Genomic DNA, 18,643 nt, shown 5'->3' on the forward strand with positions numbered 1-18,643 from the left:
CAATCAGCAGTGAATTGGGTTCTGAGGCTGCTGCTGCCTACATGAGCTGAGGTTTTGTTGCAGCAGGAAAACCCAAGCTGTACCTTGGAGGACAAGATTTGGGCTAAAGGGGAGGCAGCAGCCTGCAGATAATATCTTGAGCAAGGAGTTTACTTATGGTAGGTGCAAATCCTGACTCAGACATTTCCATTTATATGACCTAAGGAAAGTTACGTAGCATTTAGGTTTATTTCTGCATCTTAAATGGGGGTAAAAACAATATCTATTTCATAGGCTACTTGGGGGAAAAAAGTGCCATGATGTTTGTAAACAGTGCAGGAGCCTGAAATGGCTGCTAGTAAAATCATGTTGGGAGACAGGTGTAGAGTCTGGGCTGGGGGTATGAGGAAGGTCAGGTGGGGATGGGGGGGCAGATTTGGAGGCCACCACAGTTTTGTGATGTGTGGCTCTTATTTGGTTTTTTTGGAAAATGTTAACTGAACAACTATAAACAAGGAGCATTCATTTAATCTCCATTGTGAAAGGGGAAAATTAGATGTTGAATAGCTTCTGAAGGCCACACAATGGGATGTGGCAGGATGAAATGAGAGTCAAGGTGTCTTGGTCTACAGTAGCACAGGAAGGGGAGTTGGCTGCTACAAGCTGGGGACTCTCTGGGGCTATGGTAAGACAAGGTATGAGGATTTGAAGTGAGGGGGCTGCTGCCCTGGACAGGTGGCCAAGTGCAGGCCCAGGATTACTAGCCACTGAGGAGACAGAGGTGGGAGCAGTGACCCAGTTAGGAGCTGCTGTAACACAATGATACTGCATTAGAAATGCACTTTGCCTGACTCCCAGACCAAGTCCCTGGAGTCTAAGGCTGTAAGCAGAACTAATGCTTAAAGAGGGCTGACCAGCAAGTTGTGTCCACATTGCTTGTCTTAAGTTGCTGTCCCCACCCCAAGTACCCCTATCCACCCTCTGGGAACCCCCCACCTGTACATAATCCACAACTCGAGTTCCTGCAGTACCAGCAGTCTTTGCTCTTGCTCCCCACTACCCACCCAGCACCCCTCTTCTGTCACTCCCTCCCCTCCTCTAGGCTGCAACTCGTGGTTACCTTCCCTGGCCTGTCTGAGGTTGTGACCTCTTTCCCACTGTATATGTGCTCCCACATCCCTTGCTGGCTCCTTTTCTCTGGATTTCTTGGTCATTTCACTCTCATACTTGACTTCAGCCTCCCCTGATGGACATGGCAGCCGTCCTTCTCTTCTGTTCCCTGTTGTTTTTCTGGCACCTACAACACTGCCTGCCCAGAGTGAATGAGGAAGAACACGTGCACGTGTTTATCAGTCCATCATAATGACCCGGTCCGTTTGGCTTGCTCCCATGGAGAAGAGCTGGGATGCTCTGTGGCCCCTGGGAGGAGAGTGAGAAGGGGCAAGGATGAGGTCAAGGACACCAGGACCTCTACCAGAAAGGTACATGGCTGGGGTGAGGAGGAATGTGGAGATATCCCCAGGCAGTGCAGGAAGGCCCAGGATGTGCTCAGGATTTGTCCCAAGGAAGGAGCAGCAGCAAGTGCCATCTATGCCCCAGCTTTCAAAGGTCTGGCAGTTTAGAGGTTGAGGTAGTTTTGAATCTGACAGCAAGAGCAATGTGGCTTCCAACAGGACCTCAGTGAAAACCAGAGTCCTGCTGGCGCTACGGCAGCAGCCAGCGTCTGGAGCACAATGTCCATCTGTTCAGTTGCTTTCTTTTTTCAGAAGCTGTTGTCTCATCCCTCTGGAATGGGGTGGCACTTCAGGACACGAAGCTGAAGCTGGTGGCAGATTTCTTGGAAGTGGTGGCAGGGAGATCTAAATTAAGACCTTTCTATCACACCAAATACATAGAAACTGAAATACAGGACTGAAGGAATTAAGCAAAATGCCTTCATACATAACTTCTGAAAAACCGAGGGGGAAATGTTAGAAAACAGAATGGTATTTATTTATTGAGTTGCAAGGTATTTGCTGAAAACAATGACACCTCTGTTTGACACAACAAAGCATGTTGAAAGGAGCAAGTTTCTCTTTGAAGTGCCCTACCACAGAAGCCTGGTCATTCACACCAACTGCACTGTTTGGAGGCTCTCTTGGCAAGGTCCAGGGACTGATGGATTTCAAGCCCACCCTTCCTGCCTCCCTCCCAGGGAGGTTAGATGAGTCACCTCCAGCTTGGAGTCTTCCTATTCACACTCCTGAAACATACTCTGAGTTGCCTAGGGGAGTTGCACCACTCCTGAGGCAGTGGTGCCAGAGGCAGGTAGGGTGTCTACCTTGGTTGGGTGTGGCAGAGGGCCAGGAATGGTGGCTCCCAGGCAACTGTGAAGGGCTGTCTCACCACAGATTTCAGGTCTTGGTCCCTGAGCCAGACAGACCTGGTTAGCAGTGTACTTCCTGAAGAGCAGGGGCGAGGCCCTGGCCAGAGCCCTGAGGAGCTCATCCTGCAGAGATCATCTCAGAATGGTCTGTGCGTCTCCTAATCATCAATTCAAATGTGAAGGGAAAGGCCAAAGGACACACGCAGCATTATAGAGGAGCTGTTTCTCCAAGAGAGAGAATTACAGGCTTCATCAGATTCTCCAGGCAGGCCAGGCTCTGATGTTTAGCATATGCCAATTTCTGGGGTTTAACTACTCTCACTATGGTTGATTAAAAGCTTTCTACAGATGAGGTAACAATAGCACCAAAACATAACAAACTACAGTAATCACGAAGTAATTGCTTGCTTGTATTGTTCACGGTTTAATAGTAGCTGTGTTTGACCACTGGTTCACAAAATTCCTAAAAATTTAACAACTGGCCCTTGTTCTGGAGCCTGGTCTGAGCTGACTCCAGCACCCCAGACCTTCACACACATCTTAGAGATGAACAACTCCATGAGAAGCAGATAAACCACCCTACCAGTACCAGGTAACTTCAAGACTGTATCTTTCTAGGTGTTAAATTTTAGGATTTTAACTTAAATTTCCTTGACGATGGATAGTGAACAAATTTGGCTATCAAAATACATATAAGCCAACTGGATATCTGTGAAACACCAGTTCAAAATCTGTGCCTGTTCACGACATTGGCCTTCTTTTCTTTGGAAGCATGTATTGACATTTCCTCCACACGATGGCTTGCTTTTTCACAATCAGTGGCAACTTGGTAAGTTCTTTTTTTTTTTTTTTAACTGTAGATAGACTCAATATCTTTATTTATTTATTTTTATGTAGTACTAAGGATCAAACTCAGCGCCTCACACATGCTAAGCAAGCGCTCTGCCACTGAGCCCCAGCCCCAGCCCTTGGTAACTTCTTAACTGCAGCAAAATCCAACTTATCAGCTTTTTATTCTTAAAGCTAGTGCTTTTTGTTTTCTAAGAAATCTTTGTCTATTCCAAGGGAAGGAAAACTGTATTCTTATAGAGCAGCATTATTTTATTTTTCATATTTAGGACTATGATCCATTTGGAATTGATGTTCTATATACTATGAGATCAAAGTATTTTTTCCCCCCACAAGGGATATCTAAAATCATTCTTAATGTAGCTAAAAAAACTTTTTTTTTTCTGACTTGATGGTTTGACCACTTTGATTTGATGATTGATTCATTAGGAGTTTGTAGTTGACTATTGGTGTTCAACTTCTGCATCTTTGCTAAATATTTAAAAATTTTTTTTGTAATTGTAGATGGACAGAATGCCTTTATTTTATGTGTTTATTTTTATGTGATGCTGAGGATTGAACCCAGTGCCTTGCACATGCTAGGCAAGCACTCTGCACACTGAGCTACAGCCCCAGCCCTAAATATTTTCTTTTTAGTGAGGAGTTAAAGGGGGAATAGGAAGTGACAACACACAGCTAAGGCAATGTTAGAATGAATGAGAACACCCCAAGCTCACCCTAAGCTGAGGAGTCTGGAGTACACAGCTTCTTCACTAGGGATCACCTTGTCTGGGCTCTTCCAACGTGTCAGTTCAAATACCCCGAGTTGGGGAGGGTGGGCTCTGACTGTAAACTCAAACTGAATAGGAAAGGCCAATTCAAGAGTGCTCGTACAGATAATCTGGGAAAGCCAAATGTGAAACTGTCCTTTCCTCTACAATCACATTACCCTTAAAGTCAAGATTTCAGGAACACGGCTATGTTTCAAAATGATTTTGAGATGATCTGATTTCCTCTTGGTCTTTTCACTACTTAATTGCATTCCAGTCTGGGCTGTGTTGAGAAAATGCTATGACCTAACCTAACAAAAACTTTTTCTTATAGGATCAAACTCTCCCTTTGCACTTTCCAGACCCTCATCTTACCAATTACTAGTTCCCCCTTTTCAAGGGTTTTTGTGCTATGCACTGTGCTAAGCCCTTGAAAATTTTATTAATCTAAGTGCTTTCTTTGCTTCTCCTTCAAAACTCTTCTGACTACCTGAGATGACTTTGTATATTTGTTATCTATTTAACTCCATAACAGGATTCATGGGGCCCCTAACTTTTGTTTACCAGTGTAATCAAAACATCTGGCCTGTTGCCTTGTAAACTACTCCTACACCCCTGTCAAATAAATAGTTTCCAGTATTTGTTTCCATGGCAGGTCTTGCCTGGAAGGCTCTGAAGTGTACATGGCCATAGGAATATGGACGTCTTTACTGTGTCAAGAATAAAGAAGAAAAATAAAAAGGAAGTAGACATGACTGGACCAACTCTGTTAAAGATAAGCCTTTTAATCAAGCCTATTGAATGTGTTTAAAAGACCTAAATATCTTTTGTGCTTCTTTCATGCTGGGTCCTGAGATGTTTGGGGTCCTCATTCTAACAAACTGCTCATCACTTGACTACCTTTGCCTTTCAGTCTCCTGGGTGACAGCCTCATGTGGATGAAAGAAATTCCCATCTCTGCACTGTCTCTTCCACCTGTTCCCTTCACAGAGGGTTGTCTGATTGAAAACTATTCTATTCTAGTTCTATTGCTACAAGTTGTCATGTGTTGATCATTCTCACCACCTGCCTCCACTGTATATACTATCTTTAAAATTAACTTAAAAATGTAGTAATAATGTGCTGGGTACCACTTCAATTTTATTTATTATTCATTATTCTTAACAGATTAAGCAGTTCAGTAGAGAAAAATAACCTTATTTTTAAAAGAATAATTATTGCTTTAAGTTATACATTATTCTGAATTGAATGTTAACAGATTAAAAATATGTACTGATAATTCTTTGAATATGCTTGAATAAACACTAGATTTTTAAAATTTGCATTCTTTAATCTTTTACAGTGAGTATACTCAAAAATAAATTAAATCAAGCAGCCTCATTAGTTCCAGATGCCAAAAAAAAAAAAAAAATCCTGAGAAATGTAATTGTCTTCAGGGTCCTTATATGTGTGTATTTGTATTCACATGAAAAATCTGTTAATTAAGCCTAAAATAGTGAACTCTTTATCATCTCTGCATAAAAATTCAATTCACAAATTTAAATAGTTAATTGTGTAAACGTGAGTTTGTCAAGTTCTCTTTAGGCACAAAGGAGTTTTGAACCAGGTTCTAGCAGATGTAGCATGGCTGTTCTTTCCAAATGAAGTAAGTCACTTTTAAAATGTTAGCATAGAATGGAGGCCTTGAATTTTCATGTAGAATGTATTTTAACATTATCTGAGAAAGAATGGGCAAGAATGACAGTGCACTGCCGGTCTTTTAGAATGCTGTTTATTGACAATTACTGGACAAATGTAAGGCATGTTCACAAGGCTCTGAAGTTAAGGACAGAATACATTCTCTCACTCGTTAGTTGCTTTTCTCCTTCATACCAGTTGCTACAAACTGTCCCTTGTGTATTTAATATGCACAGCTCTTAACTGCCATGAAAATGCAGACAATGTTTTAGGGACCAAGATGGAGAATGCTTCAGAGTAAGGAGGGGGCTTCTATGGACTACGTCACCAAGACATCACAACTCACATGGAGCACAGGCAGAGGAAGGTGACCAAATCTGCCCATACACTCGTGACTGACTGAGTTTGCAGTGGAAGGAAGAACACACTGAAAATCACTTTTTGATCCTTCATGTTTGAGAGGTGGAATGTGTCCAGGATTCACTTTTCCATATTTACCACTGTCCATAGGTCACTAAAAGAATCTAAATAGTTCCTAATGCAGTCACAGTTTTGTTCTTAGGCACAGTACAAGATTGCATGCATTATTTTACACAAATGTCAAACACAGAACAGTTGTAACACAGACACCGCAGAATTGTCTAATTACACAAGTTTCTCTTTTGGGGGGTGGGTAAGGAGGAGAACGATGGTTACTAGTCTATACAGCGCCTGTGCGGGCTCAGCACTGAGCTAGATGTAGATATCCAAGCACTTGCTGACTGACTCACAAAGAGAGCCAAATACTGCTAATGAGAACAGCAGCATATTCTAAGAACAAATTCAAATATGGGGTTGGTATGTTGAATACACAGCCTTGATTTGGGGGGTAAGAAAGTCTTGGCTGATAACTAATAAAGTAATTTTGCAATTGATTTTCAAATATCAAATTACAACATAAAAAGATTAAAAAACAAAAATAAAATAAAAACCTATGGAGTGGTTGGGGATGTAGCCCACTGGTGGAAAGCTTCCTTGACTGGCATTTGTGAGGCCCAGGATTCAATCTACTACCATATGAAGGGGAAAAAATATATGGAAAAACAAATAAAATGAAAATCAAAAGCACATGACATTTCATGAAGAGGAAATGTGAATCTTTTTTGGTCCATATCAGCCAATATTTTAATATTAAGTACAAATTATTAAAATGTGACTTGTTTAAGCCCATTTTAAAAATGCAGTATCTCTGAGGGAAAATGTATAAAAAATTTTAAAGGTCAATATCATCTCTGTTATAGAGCCACTGGAACAGATTTTTCAAACACAAAAGGGAAACCTGGGCACTTCACCAGGTTAAGAATTCTTATAATTTAAACTGCTTTGGGGTGCTCACAATACTTCCCCAAAGAAGCTCCCATCTCACAGATCTCTTCCACAACAGCCCTAACAATGTAAGAATGCGATGACACATCATTTGATAAGCCATTATTTGACTATCATTGAAATATTGAATCAGAGTGGAGAAATTACCTAATAACAACTGAATTAAAGATTTCCACTGATTGGCTTTGTGATACAGAATGCCAGAGATTCGTCAAATGTTTGTTTTTTATACTGAAAGTAGGAATTATCATTATTTCAACTTGGTATGTGGGTGAGTGATGCTTAGTGAAGAGTGACTACCTACAGCAGCAGGAAGGCAGTCCTGGCTGGCCAGTCCTGGAGGGTAGACACAGACTACTCTTCTGACAGATCACCATCACGACAGGCAGGGCAATTACTCTGCCCTTTTAGCCACTGCTTAAAGCACTGAAAAGAAGAAAACAAAATCAGTCAGTGCCTTCAGGACCATGTGGGGGCCTTAGTTCCCCTGCACTGCTGGACTCCTTGGCATACACGGATAATGTCACCTGCAAGTCTGATGGGGCCTAATGCTGCCCAATACTCAGGGACAGTAATGCTGCTTAGAACAGGAGTATGGATAAAACTACAGTGGAAATAAGCCCCCTTCAGATATGGCCCCTTGTGTGGCCTTGCCCTCTACTACATCTGGCTCCAGTCTCAATTCTTCAGCACCAGTCGCCATGTTTTGTAGGAGGTCAGCATTTTGATGACTCTTGGGACTCTATCACCCAAATGTTAGCCCATTCCTCTTCATGGTCTTGGCTTGGTTCTTAAACATCCCACCAGACCGTGTGCCATGTACCCTGTTGCTCTTAGCCAGTCTGCTGTTGCAACATGGCCGAGTATGCATGGAAACCTAGAAAGTCCAAGCCAGGATGCCCTATCTGGAGGAGAAAGCTTTCTCATTTCCTATTAGTGGGTATTCTGTATGCATCCCTTTCTCAAGGATGAATAAATCAGCACAACAGAGACCTGATCTGTCCTCACTCAGCAGAAAGAGTACAGTACAAATGCTCAGAGTCAAGCACAAGGGACCCAACAAGGTTTAGTTTTTCTCTTTTAAAATGTTAAACCACCTTTATACAGTACACTAAATTAATAAAGTGCTACACTGTTTATTCATTTAGTCATGTAATAAACCATCTTTAAAGGAATTCATATTGCTTTGACTCTCAGTACCTATTATAGTTCCTGAAGTCAACTCTTTTCTACCCGTGACATTATTACAGAAAGTACAGTCTGCAGAGCTGCACACACCCCTGGTCCAGGACCACTCTCTCGCTTCTTCAGCACCAGTCTTTGCAAAGGGCAATGACCAGAGACATGTGTAGGCTTATAGAGTGGCTTGGAATTATAAGTATTGATACTTAAGAAAAAAATTCCTTTTTTATTTTCAAAACAGTTGGCAGTCACAATGCATGATATAGATGGTCAAAGAGAATTCTTACCCCTTTGTGAAACTTATGCCCACATTTTAGCACACGCACATTTTTTGATTTGAACACCTCATGGCATATTTCACAGGAATCTGCATCTAGTACCTGTGGAAACAAACATATCTGAAAAATAAAGATTAAAGAAATCTCTGTTTATGACATGAGTTTTTCATGACTCATGACATGAGTGGCCTTCAAACATTTTTGCCACAAAGGGTGGTAAATTATGGCTGGGCAGAATGAAGAAACAACTTGTTTTTAAATAGCATTTTTAAAGAGAAAACATAAAAATACAAAAATAAAAGTATATTTCTGAATTTCTAATGTTCTCAGAGGGAATACTGGTTTTTATAATTAACAGATTCCCTGGTGAGATATTACTACTTATATTATACTATTTATCCCTATAGCATACATGAAGTATGGTTATTAACTAGATATTACAAATTAATTATTCATCTAATTATCTAACAGGGACTTAAATTATGACAAATCTACACAATAGACTATCATGTAGCCAATTAACATCATGATGGAATACCATGATCCTTGACACAGAAAGCTGGTCACCACAAATCATTGAATAAATGCAAGTTATATAACAGTCTATCACGTAATTCAATTTTTTAAAAAGAGAGAATGTCTACAGAAGTGCCTAGAAAATAATCTGATATAAAAATATTAATAGGGTTACCCCTTGGCCAAGGAGATTAATTTTTTTTTATAATTTTTTAAAAGTTTCCATGAACATGGAATATTAGTACATTTCAAAACAGACAGCTAAACCAACTAACATCCACAGTCGGGGATTGTGTGAGACACTGGAAACAGATGAGTGTAAGTTTTCTGGCCTCCTATGTGACATATACCCCAAGTGACACTTAGGCCACCAAGCACAGAGTTCGCCTTGCAGCTTACAGCACTTATCATGCACTGCATCAGCTCTATTCTAACTTGCCTCTTAACTCTGAGCACTCTAAAGGCAGGACATGAGTCTTATTTTTCTGGACTTTAAGCATCTGGTAAGAAACCTTGCCCCAACTGATGTTCCAAAAATATGAAAACATCCCAAGTGACTGACTGAAGCAGACATCAAGCTGTGTAGATCCTGAACTACTGTGTGGGGTCCTGCTCCTTCCATAAGTGCTGGAAGGGTGCAGACAGAGAATTACAAATTAGACAGGGGCAGACCAGAGAGAACAAAGGTGTTCATGTTGCTCTACTGCTGTCTGTGACTCAAGGATCAGGGAAGAAAGGGAGGTGTGAGCCCTGGGGAAGGGCAGGAGAAGACCTCTCCAACTCACTTTGCAAAATTCAAAGCCAGGTTAGCTGGGAAAATATATAGTTAACTTGACTGTTTTCTAGTATAGGAAGATGAACACAGTATATTTCTAAGTAAAAAGCAAACCACGGTAAAAAAATTGAAATATCCCCCAAAGAACATAAAAAGTATGGCTCTGGTATTTGTTTTGATTAAATTAATACATACATGTGTGTGTGTGTGTGTGTGTGTGTGTGTGTGTGTTTAGAAAAATATATTCTAATGTAATAATGCTAACTAGAGGGTAAATTTTAAGAGTTCTTATTTTTTTTCAGAGTATTGTGGTAGAGAACTTGAACTTGTGATTTTCCTATATTAGCTTCCCAAGTGACTGGGATTACAGGCGTGTCCCACCATGCTCAGCTTTAGGGTTTTTAATATGCCCCCTTTATTTCTATTTTCTATTTTGAGTGTGCATTACTTCTGTAATCTAAAAATATAAAACAACTTTTTTTCATTTTTCAAACACTACCTATAATTATCTAGTTAAGTATCAGTTTGAATATAAATTTTTATTTCTCATGTAATTTGGTAAAGTTTAAATAAAGTGGCTTTTATAACTTTATTATTATCAACACTGACTATGAACTAGGAGATCTCTTTCAGGTGATTACTTCAAGTCTACCTTGAGGTGGGGATGGTCATAACACACATGCACATGAATGGGAATGCCCTGGGAATCCTGCCTGGTTAAAGGGTCACAGAACATGTGACACATAAGAAACCCCAGGGAGAAGCAGGGACTGACTCGAGGTGGGTACTCCACATGCCTATAAGCACTCTCTCTAGGATATGGTTGGGGATGAGACTTTCTGGGAGTTGAGTGTATGTGGTGTGGTAAGTCTTCAAAGGTATAGTGTAAAGCACAAAATGTATAAAAGGAATAAAAGTAAGTTCATGAAAAGACTCACTGCAAGCTCAAGTTAACATACTAGCCTTACTCTACATCTTGTACTGTGAACTCACTGCTGAGAACATTATGGGGCTGTGACCTTTCATTGTCCTCTACACTCTGCTACCACAGTTGGAGCAACAGGGAAATGTGCTTCACACCAGAATTCAATCATGGCCCCCTACCTGAGCCATGAGTTGATGGCCCCTCTTTCAACCACATGCAGTCCCTACTCTGGCATCAGCTGGTCAGTGTGGAAAGAACTGGGAATGACATGCTGCTCACTTAAGTCAAAAGGCCCAGTCCGAGCTACAACTATGCCATCAGTCCAGTGAATGCTAGAAAGTCGCATCTGGGCCTTGATTTCCTTATTATAAAATATAAACAATTACAAGGCCTTATCAATTCAGACATAGTTATAACAGCATTTTACAAAATGTTCCATGTAAATGTAAATGATTCTTACTGTTTAAAAGGAGAAGAAACAACTTAAATCAGCATGTTAGATTTCAGGCACATTTAGCCCATTCCAGTGTGCCCTTCCCAGGTGTGTGAGGGAAGAGGTGAAGGGCAAAAACCAGATTTTCAGTACAGGGCTGACCTGGTCCTTTCATGGCAGCATTTCATCCAGAAATAGCTTGGTCAGGGCAGATATTACCCCAGCAAACAGTGATGTGAAGTGATGCAACCCAGGCTGATTTCATAGTCCATGATTATGAAGAATAAAATTAGTTAAAGATTAATTTTTTTCAACTAATCCAAATATTGCAACTAATACTAAAATATATAAGTAAGTAAATATATCAACATATCTGCCCATCTGCAGCAACACAGCAAGAAGACAGAAAACTCAGTTCTCTCGATGCAGTTAGAGCTTGAGTGTAAGGCTTTTCCCTGTTCTAGGTCCTGGGCATTCCTTAGAACTACTCACTGCTGTTCAAATTGGACACCTTCAAATACAGCAACATTTGGTTTCTAATTTTAGGATCCAATAAAGTAGGACTATAAATGAAAAGAATGGTGCTAAATCATGGGTTAAAAATTGTTTTGTTCTTGTTCTTCATTAAAAAGTAAAACTAGGTTGGGGCTGGGGCTGAGTGGTAGAGCACTTCCCTAGCACATGTGAGGCCCTGGGTTTGATCCTCAGCACCACATAAAAATAAATAAAATAAAGGTACCATGTCCAACTACAACTAAAAAAGTTAAAAAAAAAAAGTAAAACTAGCTACGACATTATACGTACGACACTCATGGGGACATCTTCTGTTTTCTGTCCCTTAGTTTTGGATGATGGTCCAGCAATTGAGGGTGGGCCCTGGGAAGACTGGTTCACAGAAGCAGCAGAGCTGGCCTCAGATGTTCTCTTGCCCTTTCCTGGATTTGGCTTAAGAGATAACAAGGGGGTTGGGTGAGAGAGCACAAAGGAAGCAATGTTCAACTTAGTAACCTAAAGTTTGATCATCTTTTTTGGTAAATTTTCTCTATATTTTGGTTTGAAGCTTTAAAAAAAAAAAGAATTCTCATATCAATAAATAAAGATTAGGGGGAACATTTTACTGCATCTGGATGAAATATCTTTTTCTTTTTCTCTTCATCTACAATGTGTTCTGTCACTCTTTGGACAATTTCATCAATACCCAATCCTGAGAGTAAGTTCTTGTTTTTGTTTCAAACCTTTTTAATAAAACCAGCAAGCTTAGTGCTGAAAGGGAAAGTAAACAATAAATGACAACAGAAAGTCAATGTGCCAATATCAACCCAGAAGTCCAACTCGAAAAAGTAAATATACAAAAATTAATCTGTAGAACATAGGACAATAATAACTACACATGAAAAGCATGAATATTTTAAGGCAGAATTAATCTTTCCAAGAAGTTGTGAAAATTTCCACAATATTATTTAAAAAAAATTTTTAGTTGTTTGTTTTATTTATTTAAAAATAACTTAAAATCAATAAGATCTCTTTCTATCCAAGAAAAAACTAGCTTTGTAGATTTCCTTCTTTGAAAAAATCCCTAACAAACCAGCTTTCAAAGTCTGAATGTTTCTCAAATGCCATCAAATGGGAATAGTACACCATCAGTCAATGGGAACTTGATATTTGCACCACTAGTGCCCCGAATATTTTAGCTTTCAGAAAATCAGAACACATTTCTGCCAAATTTAATTAAGACTGTACGAAATTTTATTTGTAGGGTACTTCTGATAATTACAACTTGATTATTTTTACAACTGACATGAGAACTGCTATTGAGAGAACTTACAATGTTTGTCAAACTTAGGGCAAAATATGCCCAAATGCAGACAAAATATACTTATTTTCAAGTGGCAGGGTTCCACTGAGACTGTAAAATATTAATTCTGACCAATCATTAATGATGACTTTGTTTCCAAATTTCAATTGCAAAGCCTGTAACTAACATTGACAGAGAATGAGAATTAACAAGGCAGGTACAGAGGCCATTCTCTGTGTGGAGTCCTCTCTTCTGAGCTACTCATCAATCCTAATCTTGCTCTTTCTTGTCCCAACCTGGAGCCATGGGGAGGCAGAAACACTGCTGAAGTGCTAGCAACCATCCCCAGCCCCACTTATAGCTCTTCTTGACCCAGATACGAGGAATTCTTCCCCAGTCTCCCAAGGATCCTCTGTGACATTTATACAGTCCTCATGTACTGTCAAATTCAGTCTGGTTTTTTCAACCTTGCACCTCCAACAAATCAGAGGTACTATCTACAAGGTGTAAATTGCTGCTGTTTTCTTTTATATGTGATTTATCTTCTCTCAAAAGACAGAAAACTATTATTTTACAATTAATTTACTAATTTCATAACAACTACTGTTAAGAGAGTGCTATGAATCTCATAAAAATCTAAGCAAACTGACAGATTTTGTTCAGTGTTGATTACCCAGTGCTCAATATTTTCAATCTAGATGTGTATGTTTAAAAATTTATTTGAGGACTAGGGGTGTAGTTCAGTGGTAGAGCTTGGGTCTAGCATGTATGAGGTGTGTGTTTGTCCCCAGCACTACAAAAAAAGGAAAGAAAATGCTCACCTCTATGTTTACAAAAAGAAAGAAAAGTAGCATCTAATGAGCAAAACATCATGCAGTTTTTTCCATGTTAGCCTCTAGCCAGCCTTGATTTTATTTGATCAGGAAACATCAGTTCAATGAAGTATTTAACAGTCATAAATGTTTTATATTCATACCTGCTGTACCATGGGAACACCACTGACAGGTGCTCAATAATACTGTTGAACGGCTTTTTTGGAGACTTGCTTGAAGCACGTTCTGGAGGAACAGGTACTTTCTGATGTGCCTCAGGGCTTTGTTCAGATGGAGTTGTCTGGCTGGCCCCTGTATGCTCTGATGGCTGAGTAACTTCAGTTTGACCAGAGGGCAATCGAGGTGACAGTGCAGTAGACTCCTCTGGGCAATCACCGGTGGAGAACAGATCTATATCCTTAACTGCTCCAGTTGCACTGTTTACAAATGTCCCAGGCCCTTGATCATCATGGCCTGAAGACTCAGGGGGAAACTCAGGATGAATCTGTGAGGGACACACCACAGGAATTGGGTCACTTAGGAATTGTCTTAAGAGGAGAAACAGGCAAGGACAGAGACTGCATGACTATAATATAGGAAATCTGAATACAATGTTTTTGTCTTAAAATAATTGCTGATCATAACTTGGTAGTTCTTAAAGCAAGGGTAGATTTCTGACTTCTAAATAATTTTCTACAGTATACTTTTTTCCTGTAAAATTAGAAAAGCTGCTTAAATGAGAACATTTCACCTGCCTAATACCCCTCCTTCAGTCTGCACTCTAATGCTTCTCTCCTTCCTAGCTGAACTTGGTTGATCAAAGCTAGCTGTCCAGCACTCTCCAAAGGTGTCTACTCCACTAAGTCACAAGGACATCTAGGAATGCCAGCTGCCTCTTCTTTCTCAAAATGTGCCCTCTGGCTCTGCTCTGCTGGCTCCTTCAACAAGGAGAGCTCAGCTCTCCCCTGTAGCTCTTATCCTCTTTCCATGCCTAAGTATGGATGTTCCTTCTAATGTCATCTGAGGCTGGAACCTCTGCCACATGCTATCTTCTCCGAGGCCATTTCATGTCCTCTCAGTCCTCAGTGACTATGCTCACTGCTAATTAATACCCACTTTTAAAAGTTTCTAGTCTAGAATATTATCCTGAGAGCCATATCTACAGATCCACTTGGATGACTCTGGGACCCAAAGGTGTTCAAAACCAGCCCCAGTGCAGTCTCATCGGGCTGCTCTTCCCCTCAAGTCCACCCTAGACTTCCCATGTCCACATGCTCTGTCCCAGTCTTGAGCATGGCACAGCTCTTTCATCTGCTCCTCCTAGATCCCTCTCCCATTTAGTTCTCTTCCATCCACTCCCTCTCCACTCCTTCATCCAGACATGGCTAATGGCAGTAAGTAAATAACCAGCCCCTCCTTCCTACTTCTCCACACTGCCATTCAGTTCATCTTCATTAAGTGTAGAGCTGATAGTACTCCCTGCATGAACCATAGATCAGTTTCCTAGTGACATAACATGGCTTAGAGCACAAGGATCTCCTGACCCTGGCCCCGGGCTACTTCCACACTCACTCTATAGATAGATACCTTTGTTAAAGTAAACTTATTTTATAGCTATGAAAGGAGTATGTCACCCTGCCCCACTCTTTTATTCTAGCAATCAAATACTTTCTTTCTTCTACCTGAAACACTCTGACCCCAAGCATTACAATATCCTCCCTTCCCCAAAAGTTCATCCCCTCAACTCCTTCATCTGGTCTGTTCTTTCTTCTGATCTCTGTGTCATGGAGGTCTCCATCTCTAGACCAGGATAGTGACCCTGATTTCTGCTGCTATAGTACTCTGCTATGCAAAACCTTAGCACCATCTGCTTATAACTGAATTTAAGCCCATAAGCACTTAGAGGGCCTACCTCACATCTAATCTCAATAACCATTAAACATCCTCCAAATGACTGAGGAAGAAAAGAGACGAAAAGTAAATAGGTTTTAAGGATATTTATTAAGTAAGTTCCTAGAAAACTAAATCTCCAGGATTTTGGATATGAAAATTCTTTTGAGTATTTATAAAATTACATGAGCTAAAATTGCAAATTAATAATAAAATAGTATATTGGAATCCACAGATTTTTCTCTCCATATCTGCTATAAAAACCAAGAGAACTATAAATAAGAAGTGCTTTTTCAGTCCGAAATAAAACAATTTCTTATTCAGTTCAATGGAGACAGAAAAATTTGGATCAATAAAATATTTTATAAACTAAAGTTCAAGGTAGATGTACCTTTTTACCCCTCAGACATTTAAGACCAGACTGATTAAAGGAACCAGCCATCTAGATATAGGAGATTCAACCTACATGCAGAAGGGCCACAGGGGAAGGCCAAGAGGGAAGCCCCTGACTAAGCATTCAGTTGAAGGCGAGATGAAAGGAACACCACCCATAGCCTGGATCAGCATCCCTGGCAAAGGTAGGGTACCAGCAGGAGGACACTTTTTGTGCTGTAGAAAATGTTCCCCAACTTATAGGATTTCAATCTGAAATCCATCTCTAATCAACTCTTCTAGAGAGTCTTTAAATTCCTATCCTCTGACCATCTTTGAACCTAATCCGTTTCAATTAGTATTAACAAAGAATCTCTGTGTGTAAACTTCAGATAACAAGTATCCCAGAATACAATAAAGTGACATTAGTTTTAGCTATATTATAAAGCCCCCAAAATACAACTAATGCTTTTCTTTACTGGGGTATTTTATAAGAGCAATCACTAGTATTCAAAAGATTCAGAACAACCTCACATTAGCAGTAAAATATGGTATGCTGGATCAATAAAGTCTTACACATCTCAGATACACTAGTTTTTATTCTATATTTGATGAGGAAACAGATCTTAATTTTAAGATTTTGGTTTTATGCCTCCAAGTATCTAGAAATTATAATAATCCCAGGTGGTACAGAAGAGAGGGCCTGCTTCAATCAAAGGAAACTGCTACTCTGTATTATTTATTCAAATGCTAGAACGTACATACACATCATACATACTACGTCTAGAAAAGAATGGCGATAGGCTATAGTATATCAAAGTTTAGAAAAAACATGGACCAATAGTATTTGCCTTAGTCCTGCACCAATGCACAGAGGCAGAAGACTGATCTATTTATATAAGAATGTTTATAAAGATTAAAAGGTTAATCAATGGTACCAATAATTAAAACATTAAGGCAACTGTTAATTCATCCCATTCCCAGAAAACAATAAACAAACAACTTTGGCACATTAAAAAAAGAAACTGTGGTTCATTATGTTTTGTTTCAGGGAAAGAAAAAAAAAAAGATGCAACCGACTTACGTTGTTACAGGCAGGAAATGGAAGCTCAGAAATCTGCACTTTAGAAAGCTCACTGAGTCGAGAACCATTTTTAATGGCCTTAATTTGATTTTCAAATTCAGACTGTAGGTGGAAGGGAAAATGTGAAGTTTTTCTCTAACAAATTCCAAGAAAACTATAATTTCCAGTTAACACTATCAAAACAGTCAACAGCTTCCCAAGAAACAAATGAGATGCAAAGTATTAAGACAATTTTTTTAAAGAAAATTTGTTCAAAATAAGAACATTAACATTAATTCTCGGGAGCTGGGAATGTGGCTCAAGCGGTAGCGTGCTCACCTGGCATGCATGCGGCCCGGGTTCGATCCTCAGCACCACATACAAACAAAGATGTTGTGTCTGCCGAAAACTAAAATAATAAATATTTAAAAAAAATAATTCTCATTAATCAGAATGCTCCAAAGTCTTATATATATATATATATATATTTAATATCATCAATCAGGGGCAAAATTTAAGATAATTTCCTTATTTTTCTAATTTTTTTATTTTGTATTGCTGAGAATTGAACCCAGGACCCTTGGCATGCTAGGCACATGTTCTACTATCCTATATCCTTAGCCCCAAAATATTAAGAAAATATCATTAATTTCATATTAACATGTCAAAAAAGAAATGGTTTAAATAAGACACCAGCCTCACAAGAACTGTAACCATCATAAATATTTTGATGGAATTATAAAAGGTTTCATAACTTACTTTTGCTCTCTCAATTTGTAACATTAGAAAGAAATGATTCCCATGAACAGATATCAGACTCCATGTTGGGGTATTCTGTGGAATCACTGAAAAAGTTTAAAAATATATTTAATATCCACTTGGGAAATTTAAAAAATGAAAGCATTTAAATGCAAATGAAAATAAATACTTAAACATTAGCAAAAGATACATTCAACACCATCCATGCACATATTAACTTTTTTTTTTGTAATAAGGATTGAACTCCGGGCACTTTACCACTGAGCCATATCCTCAGAATTTTTTATTTCTTATTTTGAGACAGAGTCTCATTAAAATGCTTGGGGTCTTGTTAAGTTGTTCAGGCTGGCCTCAAACTTGCAATCCTCTTGCCTCAGCCTCCCGAGTTGCTGGGATTACAGGTATCCACCATTATGCCTGGGCACATGACTACTTCTAAAGAATTATGTATCATGTAAACCTGCCCCTAGACATTTAAGGATACCTTAACTATGGATAAAACCAAACAAAAACACAACAAACAAAACCCTTAAACTAGGGACAGAGAGAAGATATTCTCTTGAGTTTTTTCCCCCCACAAGTTTGAAAATTTGACTGTTCTTCATTTGACTTCTTCATATTTAATATTAAACACTACCTTTGCATTTTAAAAATTTTAGTCAGCCTGGAATATTCCAAAAATTGCAATAAAACCTAAATCCCCATCTAACTGTAAAACTAAAGAATGCAGCCTTAGAGATTAAGATTAATTTACAACCTCAGAACTTTATAAATCTGGTCTATCTAAAGTGACAAACAAGGGGCTGGGGCTGTAGCTCAGAAGCAGAGTGTTCGCCTGGCATGGGTAAGGCACTGGGTT

General features: G+C 39.3%; 1 protein-coding gene across 1 annotated transcript in view; it reads right to left on the minus strand.

The window, feature by feature from the left end:
- Positions 1-8,476: 8,476 nt before the first annotated feature.
- Positions 8,477-18,643, minus strand: part of LOC144256101 (E3 ubiquitin-protein ligase TTC3-like) — a 75,103-nt gene continuing 64,936 nt past the window's right edge. The window contains 5 exon segments of the mRNA XM_077801227.1: positions 8,477-8,546; positions 11,898-12,038; positions 13,865-14,205; positions 17,047-17,148; positions 17,785-17,870. Of these exon segments, the coding sequence (XP_077657353.1) occupies positions 17,795-17,870 (76 nt within the window). The 3' untranslated portion in view covers positions 8,477-8,546; positions 11,898-12,038; positions 13,865-14,205; positions 17,047-17,148; positions 17,785-17,794.

This window comes from Urocitellus parryii, chromosome 7, assembly GCF_045843805.1.
Source record: "Urocitellus parryii isolate mUroPar1 chromosome 7, mUroPar1.hap1, whole genome shotgun sequence".
In the NCBI taxonomy this organism is placed as follows: Eukaryota; Metazoa; Chordata; class Mammalia; order Rodentia; family Sciuridae; genus Urocitellus; species Urocitellus parryii.